We start from the raw sequence: 16872 nt of genomic DNA, 5'->3' as shown, positions 1-16872 counted from the left end.
AAACAATTACCCAGGCGTGGTGGCACCCGCCTGTTATAAAAAAAAAAAAAAATTTTAATTTAAAAGATAAATGAAAATCACCTAACATCAGTTTCCCCCTACTATATTAACGTTAAAAAAATTTAATTTTAGTTTTAAATGTCTAGATATTAATATAAAATTCTTACACTAGAAACCAACAGACATAGACCCAGTTCCTCAGGAGGCTGAAGTAGGAGGTTGGGAGTTCAAGGCTGCAGTGAGCCAAGATCGAGATACTGCACTGCAGCCTGGGTGACACAGTGAGACCCTATCTCAAAAAAAAAACACAAAAACCAAACCAAAACAAAAAACTTGAGTTGTTTATATTCAATGACACAGCATGACGATTAATGAATGAGAAAGCAGAAATGGTTTATCTCTGACATTATCTAGTTGGTCAGATATCTCAATAACTCAGTTGAACAACACAATGGATTCAGCTACCTCTAAAATCCCTTATAATGCTAAAATCCAGGGCCCTAAAAAAGAAATTAAGCTGGATGCAGTGGCTCATGCCTGTAATCATAACAGTTTGGGAGGCTGAGGCAAAAGAATCACTTGAGCCTGTCAGTTCAAAACCAGCCTGGGCAATATCGTAAGACCCTGTCTCTACAAAAAAAATAAAAAACAAAATTAGCTGCCCACTGGTAGGAGGATGGCTTGAGCTCAGGACGCACAGGCTGCAGTGAGCTGAGATCATGCCACTGTACTCCAGCCTGGGAGACAGAGTGCAGCCATTTGAAATTAATTAATTAATTAAATAAAATAAATAAATAAAGTCATTTTCAAAAAAGATATGTATAATACAACAAATGAATAGTAAAAATATAGTGAGATACTTCTCATCTATTTGATTTGCAAACAGCATAGTGTGATTGTATGCTATTGTATTTTTAAAAAAGGAAAATTGTGTATGTTTGTATTTACCTACATGCATTAACTATCCATGGAAGTATTCACAAGAAATGAGTAACACTGGCCTTCATGAAAGGTTCAAAGTATGCAGTTGGGACACCGTGCTGAGAAGGAGACCTCTCACTTCCACCTTTTGAATTAAGAACCACATGAATGTACTAGTTATCAAAAAAAAAAAAAAATTAAAATTTAAAATATAAGAGAAAATCACCTAACGTCAGGTTTCCTCACACTGTATGAAGGTTAAAAATTTTCAGTTTTGGTTTTAAATGTCTAGATATTAATACAGAATTCTTACACTAGAAACAAACAGACATACCTGAAATATGGCACATCATGGTAGGGCTGAGATATTTGACCTTCATTTGTTTCAAGTGATGAGACTTCTTTTATTGGAAGGTCATTTGAATCTTTAGTAGTAGCTTCATTTTTTTTAAAAATATGTTCTATAAAGAAAGTCTTACATATAAATTTCAAAGCAACAATTCTTAAAATGACAGCCCCAAAAAAGACCTTTTAAAAATCCTTCAATTTTTTTCCATGTTTAATTTTAAAATTTTATTTCTGTCTCAATGACTTCATTCACATTTCCTCTAAAGTAGCTCTGAATATTTTTTTCTTTAAATTTACATTTCCCCTTTTCTCTGTATTCTTCATTCCAATTCTGTCTTCAGATATCTTTACCCATGTCTTCCTGTCTTTTCTGACAGTGAGTTCATATATGACCCTTAGTTCATATCCTCAAATGATATGGCGAAAAAGGGCTCTAAACTAATCTGACAATAATTCAGAAAAGTAAAAATTTAAATTACTATACCTGAAAGTAAAAGATTTTTTGTATTAATAACATTAGTCTAAAAATTAAATACATTAAGTAAATAAATAAATACATTAATTAAATACTATACCTTCATGCCCAACAGTCAGAGGACCCAAAGGACACTGCAATTTATTTGAATCCTGCTGCACTGTCTTGGTAGAGTAAGTTTTACATTTTTGTGCCCAAATTTCTTTTGTTGCTTCTTGAGACTTATCACTAAAAACAATAGCAAAAATATACTTCATGAAACATGAACTCCATATATCTAATTTAAGGGATTTCAAAGTTGTGTCACTTTTTATAAATCTGGGTTAAAAAAGAAATTCTTCTATTTTTTAAAAAAATGTGCATTCTGGAGGGGAGAAAATTTAAACACCTATAGTGTGAATGTCTCTCTTTACTAATTAATTGTAATGAGATTCAAATATTTTGAAGACTTCCTTTTTGTTTTTTTTGAGATGGAGGCTTGCCCTTTTGCCCAGGCTGGAGTGCAATGGCCCGATCTCTGGCTCACTGCAACCTCCACCTCCTGGGTTCAAGCAATTCTCCAGCCTCAGCCATACAGAGTAGCTGGGATTACAGGCAAGTGCCACCACGCCTGGCTAATTTTTTGTATCTTTAGCAGAGACAGGGTTTCACCATGTTGCACCAGGCTGGTCTTGAACTACTGACCTCAGGTGATCCGCCCGCCTCAGCCTCCCAAAGTGCTGGGATTACAGGCGTGAACCACTGCGACTGGTGATTTTGAAGATTTTTTAAAATTTTTATTTATTTACTTTTTTTTGGTGCCATGACTCGGATGAAGATTTCTTAATAGAACATAAACACTTAATAGTCTTAGATGCTGCTGAGCAGTTTCTAGTATATTTGCTGCCAGTCAGTCTTTGCAAAATCATCTTGCCTTTTCTTTTAAAGGTTCCAACTGATTTTTCCTTTGCTTTACAAATTAATCATTTTTGTCTTCAGAAGCAGTTTTTCTAAATACTAAGCCAGAACAAAATGAGGAAAAAGTCATATCTGAGCTACAGTATTCTAACAATTTTCTTCTTTTGAAAAATGTTATTTGTGTTACATCACTTACTAAAAACAAAAAAACCCCAAATTGTATAGTGAAAATAACAATGCATAGGAAATATAGAAACTGTCAAGTACATTATTATATCTTCTGAGGAATTTTTTAAAAGAAAAAATTTCATGGTTCATAACTAACATAGTTCAATAGCTAAATAACTTTTTAGGAGTACAGGCTAAATATAAGAAAGGCATTTATGGCCGGGCGCGGTGGCTCAAGCCTGTAACCCCAGCACTTTGGGAGGCCGAGGCGGGTGGATCACCAGGTCAGGAGATCGAGACCATCCTGGTCAACATGGTGAAACCCCGTCTCTACTAAAAATACAAAAAAAACATTAGCTGGGCATGGTGGCACGTGCCTGTAATCCCAGCTACTGAGGAGGTTGAGGCAGGAGAATTGCCTGAACCCAGGAGGCGGAGGTTGCGGTGAGCCGAGATCGCGCCATTGCACTCCAGCCTGGGTAACAAGAGNGGAGGTTGCGGTGAGCCGAGATCGCGCCATTGCACTCCAGCCTGGGTAACAAGAGTGAAACTCCGTCTCAAAAAAAAAAAAAAAAAAAAAAAGAAAGGCATTTATTACCCATCTTAGCAAGGGACTTATTAATATTACATTCTTACACTTCTGCTTCTGAAGAAGTCCAGGTGTAACTGGGTGTCAAAAAAGCATTGGCACTTCTGGGAGTCATAGGTGTTAGTTGATAGGTCTTGAGACCATCCAGTGGCTGAAACGTAAAATCTTTAGGTGCAAAGGAATTCTTCCCTTTCATTTTTGCAGAATGTATCTCAGGTACGTTTTCCATTTTTGATAAGACTCCATCTGGATCCATTCCATTTGTTGCACTAGCTTGTGAATCCAAAGTATTTTCTTCACTATCGGATTTACAAGAAAAACCCTAGGATGTGAGTTAACAAAGTAAGATTTCTCTCTTCTGAGGATACATTCAACCAATTTTTATATGTTTGAAAACATGACAACTGAAATATATGTACTACGTACATAATTTGAGAGACAAAAACAGATACATTTAAGTATATACATGGAATCAGAAGACTGGTTATGCTAAACCATTGCTATTCCCCAGGAATAGAGCAAACCAATTCTTATTAAAAGACTAATACTGGCCGGGCGTGGTGGCTCACGCCTGTAACCCAAACACTTTGGAGGCCAAGGTGGGCGGATCACCTGAGGTCGGGAGTTCAAGACCAGCCTGACCAACATGGTGAAGCCCCATTTAAAAAAAGAAAAAAAAAAAAAAGACTAATATGTTTTAGAAATTACAACAAATTAAAAGATAATGGAAAATTAATATGGAGAAACTTGTTCAACAAGCATAGACCTTTTCACTTAAATTATGTTGATAATTACAATGGTTTAAAATCAGAAATCTAACATTATGGAATGATTATCGTTAAGGACCAAATCCTTTACTTAAATAACCTTAGATTATAAATAACCTTACCACAAGAGCAATACTTTTCAATGTGACACAAAAGATTAACCATATAAAATACAAAGCATATTTACTATTTCAAGTCAATTTGTTACTTGGTATTTAAATATAATTTCTAGAGGTTTCTAGGCTTCTGATTTTTAATAAGATATGAACTCAAACCCAGGTATTTCAACCTGGACAAAAGTTTAAGTAGTAACACTGTTAAAGCTAGCATGGTAGTCAAAGCAAAAACTAGCAATAATCCTTAAGGGTAAAATAAATCTTAAGGGAGGACCTATAAGGTCCAGCTGCTTTATCTGCGAGGATTCATTGTGTTTCCTTTCTTGATCTGTGTTTGATTTTTTACTAAGAATCTAGCAAGTTTAGTTAATCTTTGTTACTTTTTTTAAATTAAGAAATTACACAGGTGGGGAGCAGTGGCTCATGCCTCTAATCCTAGCACTTTGAGAGGCCAAGGCAGGTGGGTCACCTGAGGTCAGGAGCTCAAGACCACCCTGGGCAACACGGTGAAACGCCATCTCTACCAAAAATACAAAAGTCAGACGGGTGTGGTGGCACGCAGCTATAATCCCAGCTGCTCCAGAGGCTGAGGCGGGAGAATCACTTTAACCCCGGAAGTGGAGGCTGCAGTGAGCTGAGATGGCACCACTGCACTCCAGCCTGGGCAACAGAATGAGACTCTGTCTCAAAAAAAATAAAAATAAAAATAAAAATAAAAATTATACCATAGATTTATAAGACAAGGAGTCCTCAAATGGGGCATATTTTTTGAAGACCTTATTAGAAACCATTGCAGATGCTGGCAGAAATTTTAGTTTAATTCTTACAAGTACTCTATGTAGGTATTCCATATTAGGATTAAGAAAACAAACTCATAAATTACATAACTTGCCCAGGGTTATATAGCTAATTGGAAGCAGAGAGTATTCAAATCCAGGCCTAAATGAATCCAAAGTCAATGCATTTCACCCCACTCCATCCTATGTCTTGGCTAATTCCCATATAAAGGTTTCTCTCAGCTGTGTTTTTATTATTTTTCTCCATCTTCTAACCAATTTATGCTTTCCCTACATATAAAGCTCTGAAGGGCGCAGTGGCTCACATCTGTAATCCCAGCACTTTGGGAGGCCAAGGCAGGTGGATCACAAGGTCAGGAGTTCGAGACCAACCTGGCCAATATGGTGAAATCCTGTCTCTACTAAAAATACAAAATTTAGCAGAGCGTGGTGGCACGTGCCTGCAGTTCCAGCTACTCGGGAGTCTGAGGCAGGAGAATCACCTGAACCTGGGAGGCAGAGGTTGCAGTGAGCTAAGATCATACCACTGTACCCCAGCCTGGGCAACAAAGTGAGACTCTCTCAGGGAAAAAAAAAAAAAAGCTCTGAAAATAACATACCAGAAAAACAACAAGAACAAATCCTCTTGATGCTTTCTTATGGTCTGGGAAGTTTTTTATTTATCTTTATTTATTTAAATGGAGCTTAACTTGTTTATCCAGGCTGGGGTACAACGGCACAGATCTTGGCTCACAGCAACCTCCACCTCCCAGGTTCAAGCGATTCTCCTGCCTCAGCCTCCCGAGTAGCTGGGATTACAGGCATGTACCACCATGCCTGGCTAATTTTGTATTTTTAGTAAGGACCAAGTTTCTCCATGTTGATCAGACTAGTCTAGAATTCCTGACCTCAGATGATCTGCCCGCCTCGGCCTCCCAAAGTGCTAGGATTACAGGTGTGAGTCACCGTGCCTGGCCTGGTTCAGGAAGTTTTAACACACAAGTAGGTTAACCTCTTGAAGCAGTTCTGTATGTTTAATTTCAACTTTATGAAAGTAGCAATGAGATTTTCAAAGCATCTAGAAGTAAAAAGATGTTTATTCTCTACCTTGTCGGGTTTTGTTTCTATGTTTTTGGCAGTTCTTCCTTTATTTGGCACCTTTCTTTCTGGTTTGTTTTCTAAAATAACAATAAAATAAAATATTTTACTAGATAGAAATGCTACATTAAAATACTAGGTAACTTGGGAAAGGAAAAAAAGCAACAGGAGGAATACATGTTTTGAAGGATTTTTATTATAAAAAGCCATATTATAAAAGAGGTTAAAAACAAATGGAATTTCCTGCCAAGTACAGACCATCTGTTTTCAAAGTCAGAGTGTTTTACCTTTTCCCTCTGAATACCAAATACAGATTGAGTATCCTATATCCAAAATGCTTGAAACCAGAGGTATTTTAGATTCCAGATTTTGGAATATATACATTATACTTACAGGTTCAGCATACCTGATACAAAAATCTAAAATCTGAAATACTCCAATGAGCATTTCCTTTGAGCATGACCTTTAAATGTCATATTGGTGCTCAGGATTTTGGATGTTTTGATTAGGATTGCTCAACCTGTACATATTTATTACAGACAATTAGAAAAATACAAAAGACTACAAAGAACAGCAATGAAAAATCACCGAGATTCCATTACTCAGTTGTCACTTAGGGTATGGTTTTCCAGTCCTATATCCACATAATCACATACTGTTTTTTAGAATTGTGATGCTACTGTACAGAGTTTGACCTGCTTTTCTTTGCCCACTTAATATATCATGAATGATGTCATTAAGTGCTCTTTTATAATATTGTTCTTAATGGCTACATTGTATTGCCACAATATATGAACTATGATTTATTAGGACCATTAATTTTTCACTTTGAAACACTGCTTATACCAATTCAGGTCTTCAATGTTTGGGCATCCATGATGTGCTAACTGGATGTCATGGCACAGAATCTAGTTTCAGGAATTACAATTTCCTGTTTTCTTCTTTCCTACTCAAAGTACTTGTTGATTTTTGAAACAGAATACAAAAACCTCAAGGACCAAACATTCTAGTTCAGTAACTGATCAAGGAATAGTTCTTACCATTAGCAGCTCTTGCAACTAGCTTTCTTGCTGTGGTAGATGAGACTGTTCTGGGAACCTGCTTTGCCGCTTCAGTAGCTGATCGAGTCATTCTCAATGACGTAGGCATTACAGGCTGCACAACTGTGCAGAAAAAAAAATAATCAAATGTCCTTTGTAGTTATTAAATTATGGTTGTGAAGCCGGGCATGGTAGTGCATGCCTGCAGTCCCAGCTACTCAGGAGGCTGAGGCGGGAGGATCACTTCAGCGCAGAAGTTTGAAACCAGCCTGGGCAACACAGTGAGATTCCACAGCTAAAAAAACTGTAAAAATCAGCTGGGCATGGTGGCAAGCCTGTAGTTCCAGTTACTCAGGAGGCTGAAGTGGGAGGATCACTTGAGCCCAGGAGGTGGAGGCTCCAGTGAGCTATGATTGCACTACTGCACTCCAACCTGGGCCACAAGCCTGTCTCAAATAAATAAATAAATAGATTCCAGTTGACCTTCTGGACACTTAAAAAAAATTATGGCTGTGGTAGCCTTAGAGAATTTACAGTAATTGCTAATATTCCTACCTTTTTTCTCTTTGTCTGACACTTTCTTTTCGGAAGTTTGTCTTTGACCAGGTCGGACTGCTTGAACATCACTGTCATTATCAATCTATTTAAGAGATTAGGTGTCATGTGATTTAATTGCAAAATGAATCAAACCACCACATTTTTAATCCATAAATTGATTCCTCATCTGAAATATGATCATTGTAAATGACCCAACCAAAAAANAAAAAAAAAAAAAAAAAAACTACCCCAAATAAAATGAGATAAAATAAAAAAGCTTTCCATTAAGCTTCCAAAAAAGCTTACATCCTTTTTCAGAATCACAGATTTTAGAAAATGCAAATAACCTAAGCTATTAAAAACTGCTAACTATAACTTGCCTTCTGAAGGTTTTTAAACACTCCAGACATGCTTTCATTTCAAGAGATTTTAATTTTGCCTAGAAAATGCTTCTCCTGGATAAAAAGATCTTTTCCATGGTTCTCTCCTCCACTTCCATAATGGCTTTACTCAAAAGGCTTTCATCTCAGAGAGGCCTTCCTTGACTGCCCAATCAAAATTCTACCCCATACCTACTTCTAGTACATCCCATCTCCCTTTTTAAAAATCTCCTCCATAATACTTATGATCTTCTGACATATTATGTTTGATTTTTTTTTTTAACTGCCTTACACGTAAGTTCCACAAAGACAGGAAATTTAGCTTATTATTATATCCAAAAGCCCACAACAATGCCAGGAACATCATAGCAATGCAAAATCTATTACATATGCATATGTGGAACTAAGCTTCCTTCCCTGATGAAGAGGCATACTATTTCCCTTTGCCCACTTCACTTTTAGTAACCCTCCTAATATCTTTCTTACATTATTGTGAAGACCCATAAGTTTATAACACCTACCCTGTGTGTTTTCCTCCCCATCTGCATTTCATGCAGGTAACTTGAATGCATAACAGGAACCCAGTAAACAAAACAAGAGTGTGACACAAAGACAGTTTGCCATGGATCTCATAAGGAATGTTGGAGCAAATATTTTAAGTGAAATTACTCTATATCACCATACCAAAAACAGTGACTTTCATACCTGTTAACTCTAGTAAGTTAACCATTATGTTTGAATCTGATATTAGATTAAAAGTGAATTTATTCACTCTGAAAAAAAGTACAATTTATCATTTTAGTAACAATTATCTACTGTCAACTATACCTTAGCCTGCTCCATTTGGTCTTTGGCCTTTGACCTTGTAATCCGTACAGAAGATGGAATAGCCTTAGAATAATCAAAAGAAAATAAACTTTAAAAAAACGAACTGGCAAATAAGAAAAAAATAAAAAAAGAACTGGCAAAGGTTTACTTCCATATCTTATTATAAAATAAAGTTCCCTTTTTAAAGTTAAATTCTATCCTTAATCCCTTATAGCAGCAAAAAGATACTCACTTAAATTCCTATTTTTTTCCTGGTTCTAGCCTGATTAAGTTAATGACTTCAAAAATCACTCATATTTCTCAGTGAGAAAGAAATTTCAAACCACATTTTCCAGGTATTGTAATCCTCATTAATATGATTATCTAGACAATAAGAATGCCACAGATGGGCAGATTAGAGTATTAGGATCTTTGTTTTCTCTTTATAAAAAGCTATCTTATAGCTTTCCTAGTTTTGAGTTTTAACAATTTGCTTTTGATTCTCATGATTATGCACTTGTCCACTGTCCATAAGAAAACAGAGACTTGATCACAAAATGTGGAAAACGCTAGCAAGAGAAAAAATGAAAATTCCTTAAGAAGCATAATCGCAGACTTCTCTAGATTAGAAACCATTTTCTTCTAATCAGTGAAAACCTAGTGCTAAAAACTAGTCTTTCCTCTAGAGTGCATAAAGAAAGTAGAATTCATCAATGGCTACCATATAAATAGAATATAAAAACAATGATTGGTGAATCTTATTATTTAATACCATGATGTACCTCTGTTCCTATTTAACACTTTTTAAATAGCTGTTTGGAGTTTAGACCAGTGATTGGTATCCTACATATTCTTGAAAAGCCAGCTTAAATCTAACCCTTTCCAAGAGTAGTTCTTTGTTGTTCCTACAAACAGAAACAATCTCTCCCTCCTCTCATATAGAATATATTTATCTGTATCTTGCTACCTTGAATTGTATCCTATTACTTTTGGTCTCTTCCATATTTATACCAGAGTAAATAACCAAGGATCTGTCCAATGAATCAGTGAGATTCATAAGGCCAAGAATAAAATTCAAGTTTTACTTAAATCAGGAATGTACATACAGTCAATGAGATCATCAGTGCCTACAAATTTACAATCTAGCTGCTTTTGTTCAAACTTTATCCTTCCTGACTCACTGACCATGCTCTCCTTTAGATTACTCTGCCTTTAACCTTCTATCCTTTTAGTTCTCTTGCCTCCCTGCCCAGTCCTCAGCCGAGTACCTGACTTCTGCCCACCTAAAGGTGCTCTCTAGAGTGACTTTTTCATAATTTTATATATCCTTATTGGAATGGTCTCAGTCCTACAGCTTAAACTCCCGTCTATACTTCCAATATTATATCCTAAATCTACATCCTAGCACCAATTTCCATCTTGCTTTCCAAATTTTTACTCACTGGCGTCTAGATGTTCTACACAAGTTTAAGATTTTTTAAAAGGTTATTAGCATGCACCCACTTAAATTTCTTCCTTTTCTTATCTCTTTTAGCAGCAGCATAATTTATATGGTTAATCAAATTAATAGCTTCAGAATCTTCTCTCTGCTTTTTCAATTTCCTTTACCCCTCACCATCTACTCGGCCACCAGTCCTGTCAAATGCCTTTCTTTAGCTGTCTTAGACCTATCTTTTCATTTTAAAACCCACTGCCCCTTTCCACCTATTCCATTACAGTAGTCTCACAATTGGTCTCCCTATCTATAAATGCTTCTCTTTCCAGACTAAAAGCTTCAGGGCTATGGTATTTTCCTGAATTATTAATTTGACAGTGGCACGGCACTTATTTAAAATTTCTCCTGATTCTTCATAACCTACAGGATAAACACGAAATTCTTTGCACAACATTGTTCAGCCTGGTTCTACCCATTTTCCTAGTTTTACCCCATCTCAACTTACCTACAACTATCTCAAGAGACCTGATTTTCATTCTTCTGAGCTACTATTATGTCACTCCCACCTTCTACCAACCACTGAAGTAAATAAAGAGACTAAGGGAAAGGGGTTATTTAAGTCTTGAAAAGGGTTATTAATGTCTTGAAGAAAATTCCCAATAAAAGAAACTATTCCTTTTTATTAAGACACTAAATTTACCTTTTTTGGCTCAGCTTTCATAGCATTCTGGTATGATAAAAGAAAACAAGGCATATCAGGTCTATAACGACCCACTTTAAATATTCCTCGTTTAGCTTTCTCTCTCTGCTCTTTCAATTTTTGAAGTTGCTTTTCTTCTTTGTATTTTTGGAGCATTTGTTTTCGTTGATCACCAAGAACAGTTTTCAGTGACTCTAGGCAGGAAAAAAAAACAAAACAGCACAGTATATAAAACATTTCAGATGAAAAATTATGCAAATGTCTAAACAATTATTTTTGTGTCATTTCAATTGCTCCTAAAAAATGCTTTCAATAAGCCAGGCACAGTGACACATCTGTAGTCCAACCTACTGGGGAGGCTGAGGCAGAAGGATCATTGGGCCCAGGAGTTCAAGTTCAGCTTGGGTAACGTAGCAAGACTCCTCCACACAAAAGGAAATGCTTTTAATATTTCTTGTTAATTCTTTAGCACTCTAACCACAAGTTATTTCCACCCCTAGTCTTTTAAAACTTGTATTCATTTTGCCTTCATGTGTTCAAATATTAAACACTTGCTACGTACTAGGCATGTATTACTTCACTTTTAAATTAATTAATTGTATGATAGCCAGCATCCAAGCTGACCGCTACCGATCCTCACTTCCTGGTAGTCTTGCCTTGTGTCATCCCCTCACACTGAATAGGGCTGAGTCGTGTGATCAAGAGAGTATTACAGGAATAATGGAGTATGACTTCTAAAACTAGGTAGTGTTTGCCTTGCTCTCTCTTGAAGAGTCATTTGTTCTCAGGGAAGCCAAGTGCCATGCGGGGCCTTAAGAATACTCAAGTAGTCCTACTGAGATGTCCATATGACAAAGAACTACAGCCTCCTGCCAAAAGCCAGCACCAACTTGCTGTTCATGAGTCCATCAATCCTGGGGGCAGATCCTCCAGTTTCAGTTAAGGCTTCAGATATACCTCTGGATGACATCTTGGCTCAAATTCCTGACCCACAAAAATTGTATTAAGTAATCAATGTTTATTGTTTTAAGCTGCTAAGTTTTGGGATAAATAATACAATTATAGGTGCTATTTATTATAATAGATGTACTCCATTCCTTCTCATCTACTCAAGGACATTCTTCCAGCAACTTATCCTCTCACTCATCTATTTTTTCCTCTACTGAACTGTTGCCGTCACAAAGTTACAAACATGTAGTAATTTCTCTAGTCCCATTTAAGGCAAAATTCTTCAAGAGAGTTATCTGTATTTCTACTTCCAACACTTTTTTTTTTTGAGACGGAGTCTCGCTCTGTCACCCAGGCTGAAGTGCACTGCGTGATCTTGGCTCACTGCAACCTCTGCTTCCTGGGTTCAAGCAATTCTCCTGCCTCAGCCTCCCTAGGAGCTAGGATTACAGGCACGTGCCACCATACTAGGTTAATTTTTATATTTTTAGTAGAGATGGGGTTTCACCATGTTGCCCAGGCTGGTCTTGAACTCCTGACCTCAGATAATCCACCCACCTCAGCCTCCCAAAGTACTAGGATTACAGGCATGAGACACTGCACCTGGGCTACTTCCAACACTCTTTACAACCCCTCTCTTATTTTCAAAATTATGAAAAATTTCTAATATACAATCAGAATTATAATGAACCTCATATACCTATTACCCAGATTCAATGACTATGAAAATTTTCCTGGAGCTGTTTAAAACAAATTATACTTAGAAGATTTCATCTCTAAATACTTGAGTATATACTTCCATAAAACAAAGACATTTCCTTTCATAGCCTTAACACATCATCATCACACTAAACAAAATCAGCAGTAATTCCTTGTTATCTATTATAGGATCCAGATTTAAACTTCTCTATTTGCTTCAAAGAGGCCTCTTAAGCCATCTATTTATTTAAATCAAGAACCAAGTAAGATCTACTTATTTTATTTGGATCTCTTTTTCTTTTTTTTGGAGACCGAGTCTCACTCTGTTGACAGGCTGGAGTGCAGAGGCACAATCTTGGCTCACTGCAATCTCCACCTCTGGGTTCAAGCGATTCTCCTCCCTCAGTCTCTGGAGTAGCTGGGTTTACAGGCACACACCACCATACCCAGCTAATTTTTGTATTTTTAGTAAAGATGGGGTTTCACCATGTTGGCCATGATCTCCTGACCTCATGATCCACCCGCCTCCCAAAATGCTGGGATTACAGGCGTGAGCCACCATGCCTTTTAAGTCTCTTCATACAAAACAGATCCTCCTCTCTACTATTCATGCCTTGTCTTACTGACAAAAGGTAGTCAGTTTTCCTACTGAATGTCCTGCAAGCTATATTTGTTTACTCATTCCTCTAGGCCCCATGTTTTCTATAAACTAGAAATTATATCTAAGGGTTTGATTATACTTGCCCATTCCAATCTGAGTTTCACTCCCTGAATCTCACTCCACCAAACTATTCATCAAGATCACCAATGACTTCCACAGTGGTGAAGTCCAAATTCTCACCTCTCATATACTGGATCTAACAAGCAATACTAATATAGTTAATCAGTCTCTCCTCCTTGATATGCACTTTTCCACTTGGTTTCTAGGATAGCACATTCTTCTGGTTATCCTCTTGCATTACTTTGCACTGTTTCCTGGTTCTTTACTAGTTTTCCCTTGACTTTTCACATTTTAATATCAACTAAATTATTGCAATAGTCTACTTACTGCTCTTCCTGATGCCATACCTACTAACCCACAATCTATTCTCAACACAGCAGCCAAAGTGTTCTTTTTTTTTAAGGGACAGGATCTCTTTGTGTTGCCCAGGTCCGAGTACAGTGGCTACTCACAGGCACCATAATAGCACACTAAAGCTTCAAACTCCTGAGCTCAGGATCTTCCTGTATCAGTCTCTGGAGTAGCTGGGGCTACAGGCCTGGCTCCAAAGCGATCCTTTTAAAACATAAATCAGACTAAATAAACACTCATTAATGGCCTCTCATTTCAGAGTGAAAGCCAATGTCCTTACAATGATGGTCCTTAGGATTCTATGCAATCTGTTTCCCTTGTTCATTCTTTTCTAGCCAGTTACCTACTTGATTTCTCTAAAACAACAGGCACACTCCCATCTCTAAGCCTCTGCAAATGAGAAATAAAGGATATTTTCAGAGCATATTGACACAGACTTTTATTTGATTTTGGTTAAGAAATGGAACATTTGAGAGGACAAGAGTAGAGGCCAGGCGATGACTTAGGAGGTAATACTACCACCGATTCTCAGAAAAAAATTTTGGTTCTTTCTGACACTCCCCATTTATCCTAGCATTATTTCAATGCCATCTAGCTCCTAATGCCTGCTATATGAACACAACAAATAGGAGTATGGTGACTCCTGACTAAAGTCATTTCTCAGTCTCCTTTCTCTTCTGTGTAGCATCCTTTGCCTTCTAAGATGCTCTATTTTCATCTTTTTCTGAGATTACTCCTTTCTTCTTTAGTTGGTTCTTTTCATCCTAATGGTCCCAGTCCTTCTGGGGAAACTGCAAAGATGAATTCTTTACTGTTTTCTTAGTAATGTTTCCATTGACAAAGTACTCTCATTTCATATATTCTTTATTCTATTTATACATTTCTTATCAATTTATCTAGTCAACACTAATCTTACCCAAGCTCCATAAGAACTTTAGGATTTCTATAAGGCAATATGGATAACAAAGTGTTATAATATTCCATAGGTAAATAAATGGCTTTGCCTAAGAGGCAGTAGTTGTAGAAAACAGGTTATTAAGGAACCAGGTGCCATGGCTCATGCCTGTAATCCCTACACTTTGGGAGACTGAGGCAAAAGAATTCCTTGAGCCTCGGAATTTGAGGTTATAGTGAGTGCACCACTGCACTACCGCCTGAGTGACACAGTAAGACTCTGCCTCTTGTATTTAAAAAAAAAAAAGGTTATTTAGAACAGTATTTCAAAACTCTTCTGGCCACGGTGTTTTACTCACACAGGCATTAAACCAACTATTATTCACTCTTAAAATTACAACAGATCTTTACTTACTTGGCTTGACATTGGCCTTTTCTGGAACAAGCTCTTGAGATGTCTCATTTAATTCAACAAGAATTCTCCCTTCCAAGGTTGGAATATTTACATCTTTCAAACCAAAGTGTCTATTTCGTTCATATTCCTTATGTCTGCTTTCTTTCTGAGACAGTGATTTTCTGTGAGCAATTTTAGTTCTAATCATTTCAGTACTTAAATCTTTCCTATGTCGACTGGCAAAATGTGAAGACATCCTGTCAAGGAAAAGCACAAAACCCAACTTACATGAATTTTCACTATTTAAAAAATTAAGATTACAGTTCATCTCCTGTCCCATTTCAGAGCCTTCTGAAATAAAATATGAAAATGCACAATGAAATAAGTATTTAACACTGAAAAGCGGGAAGCAGATTATCAGAGCATAGGAAGCTACAACCTATTTGGGAGTTTTAAATAGGAACTTTCTTGACCAATGAAGAGAAAGCCAAGAAGCTACAGTACAGAATAAAAGAGGCTCTGGGCTTACCATAGACAACACCGCAAAAACAAAAGCATGAACTCAAAGTGAAAATAGGGTAAGTAAGTGAAGAACTGTGTATAGAATGGTTTCCTTACCAATGATGATGAATGCAGGTAGTCTAACATTTCTTCAAAAGCCAAAAAAAACAAAAACCCCACACCAGGTGCCTCCTAGTCACGTAGGGACAATCAACAGGCAACTGGATACAGATAGCTGGATAGAGTTGGATAGAGAGGCACAGGGAAAGGTATGTGGAAAGGAACAAGAAGCTCCCATGCTCTCTCAGGTAGCACTGCTGGTTAGGAACCTGCATGTGTTCACCTATCTAGAAGCTCTCCAAACCCAGGTTTTGTTTTTTGTTCTTTTTTAATGGCAGCTTCATTACATACACATGAGTGATTAAATCATTGGCCACTGGCGACCAAATCAACCTTCAGCTCCTCTCCCCTCCGCAGAGGTTGTGAGGTGGGGCTGAAAGTCCCAACTCTCTAATCCTGCCTTGGTCTGTCTAGTGACCAGCCCCAATCCTGAAGCTATTTAGAGGCCTCCAGCCATCCGTCAATCATTAGCATACAAAAAGATATCCAAGGATTTTAGGAGTTTTCCAGAAAACAAAACAAGACCAAATATATAGTTCACAATAACCGTATCACTTTGCTCCATTATTTTCATCCATACAAGAACAAGAAATCATGTAGTGTAGGCTCGCCCGGTGGCTTAGGCCTGTAATCCTACCACTATGGGAGGCAGAGGCAGCAGGACTACTTGAGCCCAGAAGTTCGAGACCAGCCTGGGCAACATAGCATGACCCCGTCTCTATAAATTTAAAAAAAGAAAAGCCATACATACACACACGCACATGCACACGATCATATAGTTTACTTGGCACAACCTTTTTCTAGCAAAGATCTATATTCAAGCAAAACAAAAGAGGGCAATAAAGATGATGTCAGTGGATCCAACTGGGGAGAACAAAGAAAAGTGGAGTCTGAGGGGGTCACCAGTGTAGCTGGTACAGAGAACCACCAAGCCAAACTGGAGAAAGGGTACTGATTCTCAGAAGTCTTGGCAGTTTAAAAAAAAAAGGGGGGAAGGGGGGAGGCTCTGTGATAAGACACACTGTGGTATATTCTTCAACAAGAATTAAATCTACTAGAAAACTCCAGATAATGGGCCGGGCGCGGTGGCTCAAGCCTGTAATCCCAGCACTTTGGGAGGCCGAGGCGGGTGGATCACGAGGTCAAGAGATCGAGACCATCCTGGTCAACATGGTGAAACCCCGTCTCTA

General features: G+C 37.5%; 1 protein-coding gene across 3 annotated transcripts in view; it reads right to left on the bottom strand.

The window, feature by feature from the left end:
* DLGAP5 (DLG associated protein 5) overlaps positions 1 to 16872 on the bottom strand; it is a 41799-nt gene that overhangs the window by 23085 nt on the left and 1842 nt on the right. For 2 of the 3 annotated variants that reach the window (XM_017515812.2, XM_017515814.2), the window contains exons 2-10: positions 15083 to 15318; positions 11055 to 11248; positions 8941 to 9003; positions 7751 to 7835; positions 7196 to 7318; positions 6165 to 6235; positions 3446 to 3720; positions 1845 to 1972; positions 1256 to 1382 (exon numbers count right to left, since the gene is read on the bottom strand). In XM_017515812.2, coding sequence (XP_017371301.1) covers positions 1256 to 1382; positions 1845 to 1972; positions 3446 to 3720; positions 6165 to 6235; positions 7196 to 7318; positions 7751 to 7835; positions 8941 to 9003; positions 11055 to 11248; positions 15083 to 15317 — 1301 coding nt within the window. In that variant the 5' untranslated portion in view covers position 15318. Of the gene's footprint in view, positions 1 to 1255; positions 1383 to 1844; positions 1973 to 3445; positions 3721 to 6164; positions 6236 to 7195; positions 7319 to 7750; positions 7836 to 8940; positions 9004 to 11054; positions 11249 to 15082; positions 15321 to 16872 lie in introns of those variants that run through there. The other variant, XM_017515813.1, reaches the window with a different exon arrangement.

This window comes from Cebus imitator, unplaced genomic scaffold (assembly GCF_001604975.1).
Source record: "Cebus imitator isolate Cc_AM_T3 unplaced genomic scaffold, Cebus_imitator-1.0 Scaffold560, whole genome shotgun sequence".
In the NCBI taxonomy this organism is placed as follows: domain Eukaryota; kingdom Metazoa; phylum Chordata; class Mammalia; order Primates; family Cebidae; genus Cebus; species Cebus imitator.
This window is presented reverse-complemented; position numbering and strand designations above follow the sequence as displayed.